The sequence below is a fragment of the Cyprinus carpio genome, chromosome A1 (assembly GCF_018340385.1).
Source record: "Cyprinus carpio isolate SPL01 chromosome A1, ASM1834038v1, whole genome shotgun sequence".
Taxonomy (NCBI): domain Eukaryota; kingdom Metazoa; phylum Chordata; class Actinopteri; order Cypriniformes; family Cyprinidae; genus Cyprinus; species Cyprinus carpio.
The window spans coordinates 25,761,581-25,781,911 of record NC_056572.1 but is presented as its reverse complement, the minus strand read 5'-3'; the positions used below and the strand labels follow the sequence as shown (position 1 = coordinate 25,781,911).

The 20,331-nt window shown below is 37.1% G+C and overlaps 1 protein-coding gene across 3 annotated transcripts in view; it reads left to right on the top strand.

Moving 5' to 3' along the window:
* Positions 1–20,331, top strand: part of LOC109068537 (palmitoyltransferase ZDHHC5-A) — a 37,410-nt gene that overhangs the window by 10,455 nt on the left and 6,624 nt on the right. For all 3 annotated transcript variants that reach the window (XR_006160406.1, XM_042759515.1, XM_042759523.1), the window contains 8 exons: positions 6,302–8,099; positions 10,287–10,408; positions 11,083–11,240; positions 11,512–11,684; positions 11,850–11,952; positions 13,789–13,880; positions 13,969–14,095; positions 18,584–18,701. Coding sequence is in view for 2 of the 3 variants with exons in the window: in XM_042759515.1 (XP_042615449.1) it covers positions 7,945–8,099; positions 10,287–10,408; positions 11,083–11,240; positions 11,512–11,684; positions 11,850–11,952; positions 13,789–13,880; positions 13,969–14,095; positions 18,584–18,701 (1,048 nt within the window). In the remaining variant the exon portion in view is untranslated. The remainder of the gene's footprint in view (positions 1–6,301; positions 8,100–10,286; positions 10,409–11,082; positions 11,241–11,511; positions 11,685–11,849; positions 11,953–13,788; positions 13,881–13,968; positions 14,096–18,583; positions 18,702–20,331) is intronic.

The window sequence follows — 20,331 nt, the reverse complement described above, 5'->3', positions numbered from 1 at the left end:
CGTTTTATTTTTTCCTAAATTCTGTTTTATTTTTTTCCAAATTATGTTATTTCCGTTTGAATTTTTCTGGATTCTGTTTTTTTTCCAGTTTTTATTTTTCTCCACTCCGTTTTAATAAAGTTTATTAATCAAAAAATAAGTCTAATTAATTAAAACCATGAAACTTTTTTCACATCAATTTAATAAAAGTTTAACAAAAATTACATGTTTAGGGCCCTATGAAATGTTTTATTTTTTTCACCATATTTTTATTTTATTGTTACCAAATTCTGTGTTTTAGCATGTCTAATTATATGAATGCATAAAACAACTTAATTTATTCATTTTTTTCTTAAAGAAGCCTTTTTTCCCCTCAAAAATTCAGTGTTGTGTATTAAATTTTTTCTGGTTATCAAATCAAGGCATGAAACATTAATTTCATTTATCTTTTAATTACTGAAAATTAAGCAAACTTTTTTTGGCAAACAAAGGGGATTTACTAGGGGTGTAACGGTACACGTATTCGTACGGAACCGTTTCGGTACGGGTCTTTCGGTTCGGTACGTATGTGTACCGAACTAATACAGGTTTTTGTTGTTGTTTTTTTTTCTCAGGAAATTCGAAAAATAAATGGAGTTTTGACAGTCTTTGATGTGGCATGACAGATCGCTGCATAAACGCCTAGGAGAACCGCTTTTGGGACGGTTCAGAAATGTGCTGGTATAATCCCAACACAAGCACTAGAGGGGTCGCGATGAGCTCCGGTTCCCGTGTTTGAGCCGTGACGCCCCGCTGATTTGTGCAGAGTGGAGCGCGAGTGAACGCAATCATAATGCTGCGTTCACACCAAATGCGAATAGAGTAACTATTTTCCCCCTAATATACAGCTACTTTTCGCTAACAAGATAATGTGTTTATTCAGAGGACGCCCGCTGGAAAAAAGTCACATACACGTTTATCGGAAAAGCCTCGAATGCTCGATCAACATCAGCCATCATGCAAACAGACAACCCACAAGAAGCGGATGATTTCGCCTCGGACGCGCGTCAATTTCGCTTCAAACTCTTGCTTTCTACGCGCGTCTATTTCGTTCCAAACCCGTAAAAGCTCCGTTCGTCTTCAGAACACAATTTAATATATTTTGGATGAAAACCCGGAGGCTTGAGACTGTCCCATAGACTGCCAAATGGTCCATAAAAGGTATGAAAGTCGTTGTCAGAATACTCCATCTGCCATCAGACATGCAATCTGGGTTATATGAAGCAACGGGAACACTTTTTGTAAGCAAAGAAAACAAAAATAACGATTTATTCAATAATTCCTTTGTCAACAGTCTCCTCTGTGTCTCTCCATATCACTGTATGCTGTGTGCGCTCTTCTGTGTCATACGTGCCACAAGGATGCGCTGTTTATACGTGTATTTAGCTTTGATTTGAAATAAAACAGTGCATCCTTGTGGCTTTATGTTTGGGTTAAGTTGTTAGGCCTAATTGTAATCTTACAATGTAAAAGTGCTCCCTATAGTTTTAAGCATAAGCTGAGGTAGATTTGCATCACTAAGAAAATTGAAACTATAACTGAATGTATTTCAAGAAAGAGCAACTTGTTCAGTAAACCATTAAAAAAAAAAAAAATGCTGCCTGCTGTACCGAAATCATACCGAACCGTGACGTTAAAACCGAGGTACGTACCGAACCGTCATATTTGTGTACCGTTACACCCCTAGGATTTACTATTAAAATTAAAACATGTAAGAAATGTTGTGTGATTATTCCATTAAAAAATGTTTTTCATTTTAGTAGTAGTAGTAGTAGTAGGCCAGGGTTGTTCAAATCTTGCCCTGGAGGGCCAATGCGGTACAGAGTTTGGCTCCAACCCTTGTCAAACACACCTGAGCATGCTAATCAATGTTTTGGGATCATTAGAAAATCACAGGTAGGTGACTTTGATCAGGGTTGGAGCCAAACTCTGCACCGCATTGGCCCTCCAGGGCAAGATTTGAATAACCCTGTAGTAGGCTATGTACATTCTACCGAAAAATAGACTTTTATTTTGACAGGTTGCCGTGAATACCTTTACAGTTCTGTTTATGTGATATGAGGCTAGTTTTACTCAAATCAAATGGTCAGAAGTTCATGAAAGCTCTCTCAGAGCAGGTCTGGAGATGTTGTTCATGTGTTTACGTCCTCATTTAGAGAGATAACAGAAGCTGAAATCACCACGAGCGTCACACTCGCTTCAGTATAAATGAAACCTCGCATCTGCGCCATTCATTAGAGTCACGCAGAACATGCAGGATTCATATTTAAATCGACTTTTAAGGCTTAATAATTACAGATACTAGTCCATATTGCATTTTGATTTAAGTGTAATGACTAAGGTTGGGAACCGAGAACCGGTTCTGTTTTTTGAAAAGAACTGGAACCGTGAGCAATTTCTAAGTTTCAGTTCCGAAAACAGTTCTGGTGCGACACGTGACCAAGCGCTGTGAGCAGCCTTGCGCCGGTGTTCTGATGATTCGCCGTTTCCCGTAAAGGATGCCACAAACCAAATAACAGAAACGCCGCCTTTAATTACTGAGCACATTGTTTCTAATTATGCGCACTCCACAGAAGCGTGCGCAGCATCGTCTCTTTGACTGCCGTACACATGTTTCCCACGACTATACATGCACTCACTGCATTGATAACTGTGCACATCGTTTTGTCTGACTGTACATGTACCGGCAGTGCGCAGCACCTGCCGCCACTAAATTACATTGTATTTGTCCCATATTGTCATTAATATACATACTGACTTCAACTTGGATCACTAAATAAATAGACTGCTATTCTTATGTAAGTATGAGGGTTAGATTATTTAGTGTACAGGTCATTTCAAGAGTGCTAAACAAAGTGATAAAAAAATATTTATTTTCATGCATTTTAAATGTTTAAAAATGTGGAAACCACTCATTGCATCACACCGCAACTTCCAAATCGCGATTGCGATTCGATTTCGATTAAACGCACATCCCTAGTGGTTGAACAATAATTTAAAATAGGGGTGGAACGGTTCAGATTTACTACTGATGATAATACCAGTTCAGTAATCACACTGAAAGATCAAGTCATATTATTTAGTTGTTTTCCAGTTGTTTGCTTTAGCTTTTCAAGGTTATAGTTAGTCTGTCTGCTTTCACGAATGGTCATGGCATTCTAAAAGAGTTCTTTATCCTAAAAATTTTAATGACCTTACATGATATTTTAGAAGTGTTGATGACAAGAATATGTTTTTTCTTAGCTGCCTTTTTATATTAGACAAAGTAATTGTAGACTCTTCCTGGATGAGTTAGTTAATATTGATTTGCTACAGTGAATTGCACATTCACCCTTTTATTCATTAATTGATGAGAACATCTGTCATCTGTCACCTACCGGCTGTTACTTTAAGATCCTCTTCCTTTATTTTCAGCTGTTTCTACCTGCAGCATCAACTCTCTGTTATGATTGCATGTTTTTTTATGCATAATTTAGACTGGTTACACTAAAATGTTTTTACAAATAATAAAGACCCCATGACATCAAAAGGCTTTTGTGTTCTTATGGCATCTATATGTTAGTGTCCTCCTGAAAGTTGGCAGAATGAACTTTTATCAGATTAAAATGTATACAGGTGCTCAGTTCAGTCATGATAGTATCGCTGTGTACGTGCTTGTTTCGTGATGTGTGTGTGGTTTCATGAAGTAGTTGACAATACCCAGCCCTAATGTGTGCGCGCACATTCAGAAAGCCTTGAGGCTTTGCAAACATCCAGACATCACCTTAGTTTGCATAACATTTGATAGTGAAAGCTTATGTGATGTCATCTCAATGTGTGTTTGGTTAACTAATAGAAACTGGTTAGAGATTGCCCTCCAGATGTCTCTTTAATTAAGGTCATGGTTTTTTCCCCCTATTGTTTAGTGTCAGTGAAAGAGCTTATTCTTCAGGCTCTACTTTGGATGTTTGAGCATTCATTTGAATGTGGTTTTGTGTGTATACTCTTGGGCTGCAACAACTCATTGATAAAATCAATAATGAAAATATAAGCAAAGAATTAAATTATTGTTAAGTTTAGTCTTTGTAATGTCGCTGATGATGGTTCGAACACATCACTATGTAGCACTTAATGCTTCAAAATAATTTTTTTGCTTGTAAATAAAATACATCAGAGAGAGAAAGCACACTCATTTTAATTAAAACAACATTTGTCAACTGTAGGTTATTAATGAACCAATTAATTTAAATCTTAAATGAATAACTTAATTCAATTAAGATAAAATTGCACATTTTTCTTTAACTACACTAACTGTAATTATAACTAGGGATGGGCATTTTTCATAAAAATTGCATTCGAATATTTGAGCTCATAAAAAACAAATATTCAAATATTTGTTTATTTAAATTACGTTTAATGAGAGACATTTTTCAATGAAAATATTATTTTTGTCACGATTTCTGAACAAGCTTACAAGCTTATAAATCATATCCTGTTTTTTTCCATTTGAAAACATTAAACATTGTGTGCAAAAAAAAAAAAATTACAGAAAAAAGCATTTAACGCAGAGCAAAATGGCTATAAGACATGTACATACACTCGAGTCGCATTAGTGTTTGCATTGTTTCACATGTTCTTGTTGAAAAAACAAGAAAACAACAACATGTACATGATCGGGTGAAAGACGGCTCCTTATGCCGTATGTCAACCAAAGCATGTTTAGCCAGCTGAAATCGCCAAGAGCGCTTCTGAAAATGCATAGCTGTGAACGCTTGCGAGAGCTACGGAGGAGCTTTGGTTGCTGTGATACAGAATAGCCACTGAAGTAATGTGGAAGACGCATCACGAATTAATTTTTTAAATAATGCATGCAACATTTCATATATCAATATTAACTTTGTCGTTCAGTCGAAGTACAAGCAGGGTGTGACAGTTGGTCGGTGCAGCATTTGCCACACCCCTCCTCCACCGTGATTGGATGGCTGACTGAAAACTGACATAGGCAGTTTAGTTCAAAACATGGTGCGGTTCACATGAAAAAAAAGGTAATGTGAAAGCTGTCATGTGTACCCGGGAGCACACAAGGGTACTGAAGCCGAGACTACCTGAAGGAGGTGGTCTGAGTTTGGTTGCAGTGGAACTGTGGCGCAGTTTATGTGAATGAGAAAGCAACTTGGATTTGGGTGCGCACTTAATCAGGAAGTAAAGTAACCTGCACATGCATTTTGAATGCATTGTGCAATAAAACACATGTAAGGGATGACAGTGTTGTTGATTTAACTTGGAAATGAGCAAGAGTGAACATGCAGTGTAATCGCGTATTAGTAAGTACAATCAGAGCAACAAACAAATGTGCTGGCAAAATGAGTCACAATGAACAAATTTTCTAGAAATGAGATATTGTTATTTTCACATTATCTATTAAAAAACCTTCAAAATTATGTATAATCTATAGGAATCGTACAAAAAATTACTGAACTACACCTGTTTGAAATAGAAAGCAATGTAAATTTTGAGAGATAATCTAGCTTTCAATCAAGTTTTCTAAAGGATCCAAAACAAAATCACCTAGCAACCATACCTTAAAATGTAATCGCTATTTCAGTGTTTCAAACTGCGGAAAACATGGAAAACTTGTAGCCTAAAAATTGGCACGTAACAATACATTTACCTCAGAATAACCATTTGGTGTCCATAAGCTCATCACTCAGCCAGAAAAAAATAACTTTAAATAGGAGCATTTTGCTAAATTTATGCACTATATTGCATATTTTTACTTAACCTGTTGACATAAAAAAAAAAAAGAATGCAAGGAGCTAAAGGTAAAACTACACTGTATGGCCAAGTGATGCTGACATAATTATGGTCCGTGATATTGGCACAGATTCCGTGTAATAAAGTATTCTTTGTGATTGTATATAGTTCTGAAGTTGGAAAAGACATTTAGTTCCCAATTTAAGTGACCCTTAGCTCCCAGGACATCTACAAGATTAATTGAATTGCTGATAAAGAAAAGATTAGACATAAACACATGACAGTATGTGTTAAAAAAAAAATAGGACATGTTTATTCTGTGGCACCTAAAAAAATAATTTGCCGTCTAATTTTTTTTCTTATAGGCGCCAATGGCTCCTTAATTGATTTTTTTTTTTATTGATTTTTTTTTATTTTTTATTAGGAGCCCTGTAATAGACAATTTAAGTACCAAATTTGTTGTTTTGTGTCAGACCTATCATTTAAAAATTGCTGCTCAAGCCTTTTTTGGCACAGAATTCTAATTTCTTTTCTCTTTTATTCTTTTCAGGTGGATTTTATTTCCATTCTCTCCGGCACACCCACTCAAAGACCACATCATTGGATGAGTGCATGTTTACTCTGTGTTTGAGTGTGCGTATGGTCAGCTGAAAGAGGAGATAACTCCACAGAGTCAGTGAAGAAAGCGTAAGCATGGCTCAAGGCACTCCCTTGAGGCCGCGTCCTCCTGAGGTCCTTATGTAATGCTGCCTCATCTGCTAATAGATGGCAGCAGAGCCTGATACACCCACACGTACACATTTAAGGAAGTCTCTGAAGGGTCCCAAGGGAGAAGTTGAACTCTTGTTTATTGTTTTCTCTTTGACTCAGTCTTCACATACTCACCTGTGAATCCCAGGATTCCTCTGAGCTCCAGAGTCTTCGTTTCGGAATCGCTCCATTGACCTGGATCAGTTCCCAGTAGTGTTGAGATGTGTGCTAGTTAAGCGCTGCTCTTTTCACCTGTTTTTTGTCTCTGTGCAAGCTCCATCAAGAGAGGTGTTTTAGCTGGAGCATTCCTCTCATTTCATGCCTCTTGTCTCAAAAAGCAAGAATTTTGATCTAATCACCCATGCAGGTGTAAGCCTGTTTACTTGTAAAGATACTGGCCTGTCCTTCGAAACAAACCTGTGGATCAGCAATGCATCGACTCAGGAGAGAGACACTTGAGATTCCATTTCTTAAGGTGCGGAGTAGCGCACTGGTTGGTTGAAATGAAGGAAAGACATTTTTATATTTTCTGATAGTGTGGACGGTGGGGGAAACTGTTAACGGTTGATTCCGTCTGATTCCTTCTCTGTCATTGCTCCCCTCAAAAGTGAACTACACCAAAACCAAGAAAAATCCTCCTTTCCCTCTTTGTGTCTTTTGCCGTGTCATTTTTTACATATCTGTTTTTTTTTTTTTGTATTTTTTTGTATTTTTATTTTTTCTAAATTCACAGCAGAAGTAAACTCCAGGTCATTAATTGACTACAGTGCTGCTTATCAAAACATCAAATTCAAATATATATATTTTTTAATTTGTCAGCATCCAAAAAAAGAAAGAAAAAACTCAAATTCATATCCGTTGCTTGCCTCTACCTCTTATTTCATACAGTAACACCAAATCTTTTTCATAAGGAAAAGTTTTTTTTTTTTTGTTGTTTTTTTTAAAGCACCACTAACGATTAAGGAGTTGACCTGGTTGGACCCAAATTTTATTTATTTTTATTTCGTTTTACATTTTTTAAAGCAGTTCCCGTATTACAGTCCTTTTTTGTGGTACTTTTTAAACTTTTTCCCAAACCTTTTAAAAAACAATTAGTCAGAAAATATTAATACATTAAAGGTTTTGAGACATTTTTGTTAAATGATTTAATAATTTATAAGCCAGAGTGTCCAGATATCCGAAACTTTAACTCATTTGGTTAAAAACCCTAATTTCTTCAGTTTCCCACTTGTTTTTTTTTAATGCTTTTTTTAATCCTTTTTAAATTTGAGAATTTGTTTTGTACTATTGAAACCATGCTCAGCTTGTGGCCTTTTTCTACAATGCTAAAAGGACAACGACTTCTTCCCTAGCCTTTCCTTGCGTTTGTGCTGTCTCGGCAACACAAACACACTTACAAACATATAATTTTCTGGGGTGCGCTGCCATCCTGCCCCCTGGGTGATGCCGAGCGGCAGCATGAGTGGGGGCCTGTCTGGACCCACTTCCCCACCCCACCCCACTGTTCCATCCAGACCTCTCCGGCCTAGTCGCTACGTGCCAGTCTCTGCGGCAACGGCCTTCTTGGTTGGATCAACCACTCTCTTCTTCTGCTTCACGTGAGTACACAGACACGTTTACTAACACTGATTGCTGCAATCATTTATGATGGGTGAGTCAACATGTACCGGTAAATAACAGTGATCAAAAAGTGTATTGCTACACTATGGAGTGACTAATGGCATGTTTTTGCCTAGAGCTCATTCAGAAGTACCAAATTATTCTACCTGGAACTGGTTTTGAATGGCACAGTTAATTTTTCACAGATTCTTATTCTCTAAAACACAGCAGTGTTCACTTTCTAGTATGACAGCAACACACCCAAGCTAGATGAAAACTGTAATGGAAAAATATACTGTTATAATATTTAAATGCCTTCTTTATTGCATATTAGTATATGAGTGTACGCATCAAGGCGATCCTGTAGAGTGTGTGTACAATTGACATAATTTTCTAAATACTTTGTATTGTGAGTTTGCACGTTACCGTTCAAGTAATTCTGTGACCTGAATTAATATTTAAATGAAGTAACATTTAGTTACAAAAGAAGGTGTTCTTACTGATTTGGCATTGAGAGGGGATTGCATACACTTCTTGTGATTTATTTAAACATTTAGAAAAAAAAATTAAATAACATGTATGTCCTTTTCTAATATTATTTTACTAAATAACGTGCATCTTTTATCACTGCTTTAACCGCCAATAACATTTACAGGTTAATTTCCTAAAAATCCTGTTTAAAACTATCCAAACACACAGCATTCCAATATTTTACATTACAAAATAGCTTGTCTGAAGATGATCATATGGCAGCAGTTGCTAAGTAGGACAGTATAGTTAACATCATTTCAGTGTTGTCACTTTTCAGCCTTTTTATCATTAAATGAGCCACATCTAAGAATGTTATAGTCTTAGTATTAAAATAACTGGAATAGACTTTTTGTATTGTCTTTTTTTTGTTGTTGAAATTTTTGACAGCTTACATCTAAGGAATATACTTCTAATAATATCCTCAGCTCATAAATTAATGTTCAATACGGCAGGCTCTTAAATATCAGAAAGATTTTTCACACAGCTTAGATGGTCAGAATTTACCTTGCCTATACTGTATTAAAAGGTCTCTTTGCTTATTAATAATTTTTATTAACATTTTGAATGACAACAAGATCAGTCCTCTACAGATTCTTCTTGTCTAACTTAAATTGTGGTCTAACTTAAGTCTCTGTGTCCTAGTTCATTTCTTAGATGAGGCAATATAAAAGATTTTTCTAGTCAGTATTTATGCATTTTGACAAAGTCACCCTAACAATGATGTAATTCCGCACAGCATTTCTGGTCTAGGAGTCACTTTCCTGCCAATATTATTTACAGTGCAAATAAAATTACACACACACACACAAAATAAAAAAATACCAGGACAGACATGCTTAGGACTTTTTGTTATTTGCAGAACCTTTGCCAAAGTCCTTTGCGAAGTAAATAGATTTAGATAGACCTATTAACACTGAAATGGACATGATGTTTGTATGAAATGCATGTTTACATAAACAAAAGGTCTTAATGCTAAGCTCTTTAATGACATACTGAATGGCTTGTGCACAAACATACTGATAAGTTCAGTGTGTTTTTGCAGTATCAGCATTTAAAGTGCAGTCATAGCTGTTTTCTTTTGATGATAAATCATGTCAACTTCCTGTTGACTTCTTGTGCCCTGGATTCTGTAAGTCGTGACCTGTAAATATAGCAGGAACATGAAATAGTTATCATGCCAAAAAAAAATTAATAAATAAATAGCCCTTCCAGTTGGCACAGAAGAGGAAATCTGGGGGGCTTAAGTCAGATGCTGTGTCACGTCTGTTCATTCTTGTCATTTGCCCCCTCTGATCCCTCTCTTCTCACCAACCCCTCAGATTAATCACTGAAAGGCAATGAAAATAGGACAGCATCTGTCATAAAGTGCCACTTCCCTCTCTCTTTTTTCCTCTTTTATTTCTCTTTTCTGCATGTTTTTTGTTCTCACACATTGTATGTTTTGTGGTGCCCTCTGTTTCCCAGGAGAAATTATGTGGTTATCTGTTTGTCGCTTATAGTAAGAAAGTGGCTAAAACATTATCAGTCAGTGTGTTCCCTTGACAACCAGTTCTTTTTCCTAAATTAAGATGGTTAAGAAGACTAGCACACTTGAGAAAGATTACATAGAACATACATGAATTGTGTGATTTCAGTCCCACTCTGGTCTCTTACAGGTGCCCTTGGCTTTCAGAGCAGTTTTCCGTTGCTGTGCCGATATACAATGGCATTATGTTTCTATTTGTTCTGGCCAACTTCTGTATGGCCACCTTTATGGATCCTGGCATCTTCCCTAGAGGTAGTGAAACAATCTGTTTTTGTTTTTTTGTTTTCTTGTTTTTTGTTTTTTTCCTCACCTCTCCTTCTTCATTTAGAAAATAGAATAGAATATTTTTTCAGTGAGCTGACCATGGTGTACTAAACTTCAGCTGAATCAACCTTAAAAAGCAGTGTTCTTATTGTAAACTAACAAAAAATATTTTTAATGTTTTTAATTTAAATAAAATAAAATAAATATTGGATGCAAAACTTTTTACATAAAAAATAAAAATAAACGAAGATTAGAAATGTTGCCTAATAATAATAAAATCTCATTTTAAATGTTAATCAATACTATAATAGTATATAATAACTCAACACTGCATTAAGGTCCATTTTACTGAATTGGAATTTTCAACAAGGGAAAAAATCTAAAAACTGCTGTATATTATTTGGCTATTAGTGATGTCACTTGAAAATCTGTTTATTTATTTTATTCATTTTATGGAAAAATTATGAAGACAGTTTTTATTCATTTGGAGTAGCGTGCACTGATTAATTGTGCAGAAGAAGATGTGTGTTAAGAAACACAAAGGTCATAAAGTAAACAGGGTTTGGATTCCATGTTGACTTTTAAGCAGTAGATTAATAAAATACAAGTGCATTTTGATACACTGAGGAAGGCATGTTAAACTGTCTGTGTGTGTGTTGCAGCTGAGGAAGATGAGGATAAAGAGGATGATTTCCGGGCTCCTCTTTACAAGACTGTGGAGATTAGAGGCATTCAAGTCCGGATGAAGTGGTGCTCCACCTGCCGTTTCTATAGACCCCCGCGTTGCTCACACTGCTCTGTGTGCGACAACTGTGTGGAGGTTAGCACACACACACACCTTATTCCAGTGATTGTGTTCAGCAGTGACCTCAGTATGTGCATTGATAGCAATTCCATAACATTTGTATTTATTTTTCCTATCTTGTCTATGTAAGGGTGAATCTTTGTCGTTAATCAGTCTGTCCACTCTTGCTCTGACTAATGCTCTGCAGACTAAATGATCGATTTGTGTTAGAGAAGTGTGCTTGCTTTGGACAGCCTTAAGCTTTTCTCTCTCACACACACTCAACTTGCCTCTTCTCTCCTTGCAGGATTTTGATCATCACTGTCCGTGGGTCAACAACTGTATCGGCCGGAGGAACTACCGTTACTTCTTCCTGTTCCTGCTGTCTTTGACGGCTCACATAATGGGCGTGTTTGGCTTCGGCCTGCTTTATATTCTCTACCACACCCAGCAGCTGGACAGAGTGCATTCGGCTGTCACGTATCCTCAAACAGTTGTTTAATTTTTACGTGTGCTCACACCAAAACATTTTTGTCCAAAATTCAGAGTCCAACTGTGCAACAGTCTCTGCAGTGTCTTTGAGTGGGAGCGGAACTTGATTGATTTATATTATAATGTACTGTTTCTTCCTTGACCCTTTATCAGTATGGCTGTCATGTGTGTCGCTGGGCTTTTCTTCATCCCAGTAGCAGGTCTCACTGGTTTCCATGTCGTTCTGGTGGCAAGAGGCAGGACCACCAATGAGCAGGTTGTGACATGTGCAATCATAATCTTCTGTTGTCGTGTTTGTTTTCCTGTCAATAATCATGTTGTTGTTGTTGTTGGTGGTGAACTGGGATTAAAATCCCTATCAAGCAGTTTTATAATCCTACAAAATATGACCTTCTCTCAGCCCTCCTTCTTGAGATTGTAATCTCATCATAATCCTCTTCCCAAACCAGTTTCCCGCTTTCTTTCTGCCCATCTCTCATGACCACATGTGCACACTTTTGTATCTTATTGTCTCACTATTTTTCTTTACTTCCTCTTTTTATCCCTTTTGTATTTTTTAATGTTTACTGTTTTCAATGTTTTACTGTTTAAAAAAAAAAAATTCAATTGACAAATAACTGATAAAGCAGGGCTATTCAATTAGTTTCATTTGAGGGCCGGTTTATTGAATTAAAAATTTGAAGTGGGCCATCCCGATCTCTTTCTGGGGCGCCCTATAAAATTAGAAATTAGAAATTAAATTTAAATGCATAGCCTGTAAAATTAACTAATAATACCAACATCTATAAAAGGTTAACATTAGTGTTGTCTGTCAGTCGATATTTTTTTTTTTAACTAATTAATCGCACATTTCTCTGTAATTAATCATGATTAATTGAATATTAATATATTGTCAAAATTTCACATTGAACCTCCAAATAAATGTAGAAACAACATGGTATATTTTAAGTATGTGTTTAATCGCATCTCTTTACTAAGTAGTCTATTATTAACAAAGGCCAGTATTTCTGCCATTATTTTTAAGATTTAGGCTATTAAAAATATAGCCTAACAACTTTTAATTTAAGTGAACTTAAAACAATCTTCATATAAACTATAAATTGTATATGCATATAGGTTAATCTTCTGCAACTAGAGCAGTCCAGTGATTTCTCTTTTTCTTGTCTTTTTCTTCTGAGATCAATGACAGACTTCAGCGCTGCCTCTTTAAAACCTGATGCACGACATGGATCTGACACGCATCCGATTTTATCCCAACTCTTTAGTCATTTAGGACTTTATAACTCATTTAAGACCATGTTTATGAAGTCACTCACCAAGACCGTGCATTTTGACATAATTGTCTGTTTTTGTCCGTCGAAGTGCTACTGGCGCACTGAAGTGGCTCAGCGTATAAATACAGCCGAATGTGCAGCTTTTCAAACTAAACTACATTTGATAATCATCTTCGTCCAGTGTCTGTGTTATTTCTCGCCAGAAGTTATGACCGATAATACTGCCTTCATACTCGTTTGAACTAGAGTTATGGATATCTGTTAACCCCATCACACAATCACTTATCAATGTTTCCGTCTATTGATATTGATATTGCGGTATCCGGTAAGGCTAGGCGATATATCGCATGCTACACAATATCGCGTTCATTATCGCAGATCGCCTTCGATAATCAACGCGATATTGTGTAGCTTGTCAGTGAACTACGGCTCTGTCTATTAAATGCCGCTCCATTTGAAAGCAGGTGATGGCGATTTAGCGCTAATCAGGGAACTGGCTTTACTGATGAAATGCGCGTGACAGTCGCATGCGATATATATCACCCAGCCCTAGTTTCCAGTAGGTTGATGTTGTTGCATCGCTTCCTTTTCTTTTTTGGCTGTGTGAAACAACGGCCCGGACCAGTGTTGCCACCTTATGGACAAACTAAGAAGTTCAAAAACAATTCAAGGCGTATGTGCGACCTGCGCGCACTCTTTCCTCAGGCCGGATGAAGATGATTGGCGGGCCGGATTGGGCCCAAGGGCCGCCAATTGAATAGCCTTGTGATAAAGTATCTACTAAGGTTATTGCTTAATGGTCAACTCTATGTTTGTAGGTAACAGGGAAGTTCAGGGGAGGTGTGAACCCCTTCACAAACGGTTGCTTGAGAAACGTCTCGCACGTTCTGTGTAGCTCACAGGCCCCCAGGTATGTTTCTCCTGCATTTATAACTTTGACCTATGTGTTGTATTTTCTCACTGAGGTTTTAACACAGTGTTGTATTCTGATCTTTTAGGTATCTGGGTAGAAAGAGGAAGGCTCAGACAGTGTCTGTTCAGCCTCCTTTCCTCCGACCGCAGCTTACTGAGGCTCAGCTGGCAGCCAAGGTGCTAGACAACGGAATCCAAGGAGACCTTCACCGGGTAAGGAAATAATGTATTTTTACTTATTTGCTTCAGTGCTCTCACGGCTTCTGTCCAGCCATCTGCTTTTGGACAAGCGGTCTCTTAATTGGTATGAAATATCAGCAATTATTTAAATTGTATTTTCTAGGCCTGAGAAAGCCATGAAAATGAATGAAGTTGTAGATATTGCTCTTGTTTTTTTTGTGCTTTTTTTGGTGCGTAGGTTGTTCTAAGTGATCCACAAATCACAAATTGTTCTAAATGATTCATTAGGAAGTCAGTCTGAATTTGAATGATTTAAAAAGAAACTTATCTTTTAACTAGATAGGCAATGGAAATTTATAACTTAAATGTTTGAATAAGGCCATGAATGTTACCTCTGCCACTTAAATGCAGATGTTCCTGCTGGAGCCAAAATCCCTAGGTCAGAGAGTGCGTTAAGACTATTTTGCAAGCAAGCGCCAATTCCCCTCTCTGGCAGACAAAGCTCAAAAAATATCTGTTCGTGCCATTTACCATCTGATTGAGGACGGCTGACACAGACAGGCTTGCATTAATATGACTGAAATGTAGACTGGCTTTTAAACTGTCAAACGTACTTTCTTATTCCATAATGAAAGGTTATGTTCTGAAATGTCACTTGATTTATGTTCTTTAAGAATACAGGAACTTTCAATAAATTCATTAAATGTTTCTCAAATTTTTCAACATTGCAACCTGGAGTTATGGTTTTTGGCATGGCATGGATTTCTGCATAAATGGTTTCTAAAAGGCTCAGCTTGTAGCTTGCTGAGTTGTAAGCGCTGATAGCAAGAGGGAGGAAGGAGGTGCAGAATGCCAGAGAGAGCTGCTTGATAAATGTGCACCACTGTGCAGAAACGGAAGGAACTGATTATTGGAAATGTTCTTACACTTTTCCTCCATTAGCTTCAGAATTCCCGGTCTTATCCCTCTAATAAGGTTGCTGAATCTTCTGGCATCCTCTAACATAATACCATTGCACTAGTCCAAAATATTACAGAGGTATGCCTGCTCCAACCTGCTATTACTCATGGAAAGTTGGCACACCAAATATTCCAGAATCTGAGAAAGAGCCTAAAGTGTCTTCATGTTGCCACACCCTGCAACTTGTTGGTCTGTGCCAAATAGGCTTGCATGGTATTGGGCTTCCACGATAATGGTTAAACTGATAATCACAATTTCTTTGCTCAAATCATAATCACGATTATTAATTAATGCTAATAAAGAATTCATCACAAATTACCAATCAAGAGAATGCCAACTCGAAAGGTTTATTTTACTTTTCATGCTGCAAAAAAAAAAGAGGACAAATGGTCACGTATACACTGCAGAAAATGCACAATTTGTTCAAAATAGATTGTTCACATGATGTACGCAGTATTTTTAAGGCAGCGGCTATTTGCACTAAGTGTAAATAGCAATAGATTAAGTTCTTAGCTATAGATGCTATTTACACTAAGTGCAAATAGCAGCATTTTTAGTGATATGCTATTTACACTAAGTGCAAATAGATATAGATTCTATTTACACTAGGCATGGGTCGATTACTGATTTCAAGGTATACCGCGATTTGAAAATTTCACTGTTTCAAAACCACTAATATTTTCCATTATACCGTTCTTGCGGTATGCACTGTTTTCCATGTCTCCTCAAAGACTGAAAGAGTAGGAATCCCTCAAACTGAGTGCAGTGTAGAGAGTAACACTGACCCCTCCTCCTCCTATTGGTGCGAGCGGTCAGTCACGTGTGTGTGTAGGATGGCCGAACTTAAGGCCCGGGTACAATTCACATTCAGCGTTCCTTTCCGTCTCGCACACAGCCGCGTCCGCACAGCTTTCAAAAGTATACTCAACCATAGATGAGCATGGACGGATGATCTTGACATATGCGCAGTACCACGGGGTGTGTGGCTGTGCGCGAGCCCTATCATTGACGAAAATAACGTAATGCCAACGGTATGTTGACGGCCGAAATATACTTTGGCCTTTACGCGATCTGCAACCGGCAGATTTTTGCCTTATTGCAACTCTCTGTTCTGGACTTGCACAAACTGCGTTGCAATGCAACTCATTTTCCAAGATGTCATTTATGTGAAAATATGAAGTCTGTTAACGCCCTTTAACACATACCAGAGACGCTGAAGACAGATGCACAGAGAAAAATACTGTAGCAGGCAGATCACTCACTGTTCATGATGCACAAACTATTGGAAGAAAATCCTCAATATTGATTTGGGGGTTTATATGAATGTGTTTCTGAGGAGAGATGACTGTCTTCTGAAAAGTTTACGTGGTATAATTTCACAAAGCTTGTCAGAACATTCTGTTTTTGCTTCAAATTGGGTTATTATTAAATCTGATTATGTGTATGATTATTATTATATAACTAAATTATATGAAATTATATAAATGATATGTATATGAATTACATAACTAAAATTAAATAACTGTAATTACAGATTTAGGTTAAATAAAAATGTCAGTCTTTATTTTTTTTTCTTATTAGGAAACAAATCAAAGAAAAAAAAAAACTAATTCTACTGTTTTTAATATTCTGTATGTTGCTCAAAAACAAAATATATTGTGTCCAGTGGGAATAAAGATTTTTTTGTTTACCCAGTCATTTAAAAATAACAAATTTCAGAGTTGTAACAACAATACCGTGAAACCATGATATTTTTGCTTAAGGTTATCATACCGTCTAAAGCCCCTTTCACACTGCGATTCCGGCAAATACACGGGTAATGTGTCCCGGCATTTGTACCCAGGTCGCTAGATTTTGCACTTTCACACTGCCAGTGATTACCCAGAATATGTGCGTGCGTTCACACACAACCCGTAAAGGTCCCGTGAAGACACGTGATATCAGGGTGTGACGTGTAATGTACGAGTCGAAAACGCCAGGCACGTTAACTTTCAATGAAGCTGGTGAACGATCTCAGCTTCAGCGCAGAAAGTGAGTAACTAACTGATCTCTGCTTCATTACAGATTGCACATTTATTCGGCGCAAACGTTGATCTGCCTTCAAAACACGCTAAAAGAGTTGCGCGATAACGCGCGTCATCAGTACGACACGCCATTAGTTCTGGCTTTTGTTCACACAGCGCTCGTTCCGGGACTGAACCCAGCAATGTTACTAGGTCCCCGACCCGGGTTCAATCCCGGAATCAATCCCGGGACGTGTCTGCTTTCACACAGAAGTTGACCCGGCAATGTTCCGGCAATTTGTCGGGTCCAACGTGCAGTGTGAAAGGGGCTTAATTTACACTATGTAGGATTTTATCAGGATTTTCTGCTTTTTATACTACATTTTGCAAATAGTAGCAATTATCTGCACCTCAGTATTGTAGTACATTATAAAACAGTATGCAATAACTTATTTAGTGTAAATTTTAATTTTAATTCAAACTATCAAATGGATGCCACCTTATTGGGACAATACAATAATGGGAAAAGTCGTAGCCTTATGGTTAGAGAGTTTGACTCCTAACCCTAAGGTTGTGTACCATGACTGAGGTGCCCTTGAGCAAGGCACTGAACCCCCAACTGCTCCCCGGGTACCGCAGCATAAATGGCTGGCCACTGCTCTGGGTGTGTGTTCATGGTTTTTTTTTACAGCCCTCCGTTACACCTACTCTAACCCTACCCGATTCATTGAAAATAAATGCTTTTCTGATGTTACTTGGAATTTGAGAGGGGAGAAAAAAGTTTGCCAAAAGGCGGATTCGAACCCTGGTCGATAATCAAAATGATCATGACACACATTGTATCATCTGCACCACTGAAGCTGACAACTGTCGACAGTCTTTTGTAATGTTGACTAGCTGAATCACACGTTCGTGGACGGAGTTAGTGTAAATAGCCTCTGCCAACAAGGCGGGCAATTTGCACATAGTGTAAATAGACACTCCGTATTTTTATATTGTTTACAGGATTTTATATTGTTTGTTAACATTTTGGGCTGTGTCTGTAATTTTTTTCTTAAATGCATTAACTCAGACTGCCTAATGGTTTATTGCTTATGTTACATGAGAAAATAAATGAGTTTTTTCTACATCATGTAGAAGATTTAATGTGGGTGTGGTTCGAGTCACGGTTTTTATGTCAAACGGGTCAGGTATGGAATTAAATTAGTGTTGCTGTCGGATAACGGGTCGGGTGTATTGTTTATTACTGCTGGTGTGGGTTTATCAAACAGGACACTTGCAGGACTCTCATATAAACATACACACACACACACCCCCACAAACCTTTTTTTATAAACCTTGTTCAGCATGATGTTTCCATTTTTCCATTTGTTTTATATTCGATTTAGATACCACCGTCATTTTTTCAGTGACATTGGGGAGAAAGGAGTCATGCTTTGAATGTTTTTCCTATCTGACACTGTATCTGTAGTTGGAAAATACCTTTATTCAGCTGTTTTGTCTGTTTCTTTATTTAATTTACCTCTTCTGTTTTATCCTCTTTTTTGCTATATTTTAGTCTAAGAGCAGTTTGATGGAGAGTCAGTCTGCTGACGCCGAGCCTCCGCCTCCGCCTCCACCCAAACCAGAGCTCAGATACCCTGGGCTGTCACGAGGACCTGCCGGACACTCTGAGGGTTAGAGCAAACCAACATGACAAACTACTGCAGCATTTTGATTGATTAATACCTCTCAAATGTTCATAGATCATTATTGCCTTATTTGTGCATTTGTTTTCTAGCTAAATTTACTTTAGATTTAAGATTCGACTTGCATTGAATAGTGTTGTTAAGCTTTCAAAATGTAACAGCAGTAATGTCATACTTGGATGCTTTTGTGATTTACTCTTGTCTTTCTTGCATATATTTAGCCATTTATGAATCTAATATTATATTTAGAATGGAGTAGGATTAGAATTCGGGTACTCGATTAAAAAAAAAATCCTCCATTGCATTTTGCCCGTCGTTTAACTGGCAAAATACTAGAAATAGCACATTCGACGGAAAAGAATCCATGAAATGCAGTATCAGGCCGTCTTCCAAAGCTGCATAATATATTTAACCATTTTAAAATCATAATAAAGCACAATGCTATTGTGAATTCACAAACGCTTATATATATGTGTGTGTAGTTTAGGTACGTGCATCGCCGAGCAGCTCTGTTCACAGTAAACGCTGCTCCACATGAACTGTTATCATTTACATGTGTGGAGTGTCTCAAACTCCATCTCTGCATATTATTGTGAGTTTGGGTTTATTATAATGTTCATCTGGGAATGCACCATACATCATTTCATTAGATTTGTAGAGTAAATCATTTATAAACCTTTGCAAACACAGGAGAATACATCAATATCTTTCTCAATATGCTAAAACCATATGATTACTTGCCTTTGATACTTTATTTGAACTAATTATTATTGCCTCATTGCTATAATATATGTATTTTAAGTAATTTTAAATGCTATTGGTCTGTTTTTATCACCACAAAAAAATTAATTATAATTATCCGATTAATCGTCAGAATAATTGACTGATTGCTCGATTACCAAAATAATCGTTAGAGACAGCCCTAGAATGAAGTATAAAGCCCTGATCATACCAAGAATAACTATAAATAAACAACTAAATGATAACTATATTAGCATTCACACTAAAGCATGATAAGTTTATTATAAGCAGGCGCTGCAGTTATGTTGTGTGCCGCTTTAAATCCTCAAGCTCTTTAAGGTCTGGAGAATTCTTATTGTCTGTCAGTGTTTTTAATGTACCTCGGTTAGAGAAAAATCATTTGGAAAGTGATTTGAATGGTAGTGTTCCTCTGTGTCATTATCGTTATAGTTGTGATGTGAATTCTTGTAGAATTAGAACAGTAATTAAAACTTTATAGTTGTGATTGTTGTTACTGTGATTGTAATTACCTGTTGCAATGCTGTTGTGTCAGCTTAAAGGGATAGTTCACCCAAAAATGGAAATTCTGTCATTTACTCACCCTCATGTCGTTCCAAACCTGTATGAGTTGCTTTCTTACCTTGAACATAAAAGAAGATATTTTGAAGATTGCTGCTAATCAAACAGTTGGTGGTTGCCATTGACTTCCATAGTATTTTTTTTTTCCTATTATGGAAGTCATTGGCAACCACCAACTGTTTGATTACCAGCAATCTTCAAAATATCTTCTTTAAATTTTTGGGTGTACTATCCCTTTAATTCACTTAACGTGTTACTAAAATGTGTTTACAACACTAAATCTGATCTTTCATTGTTC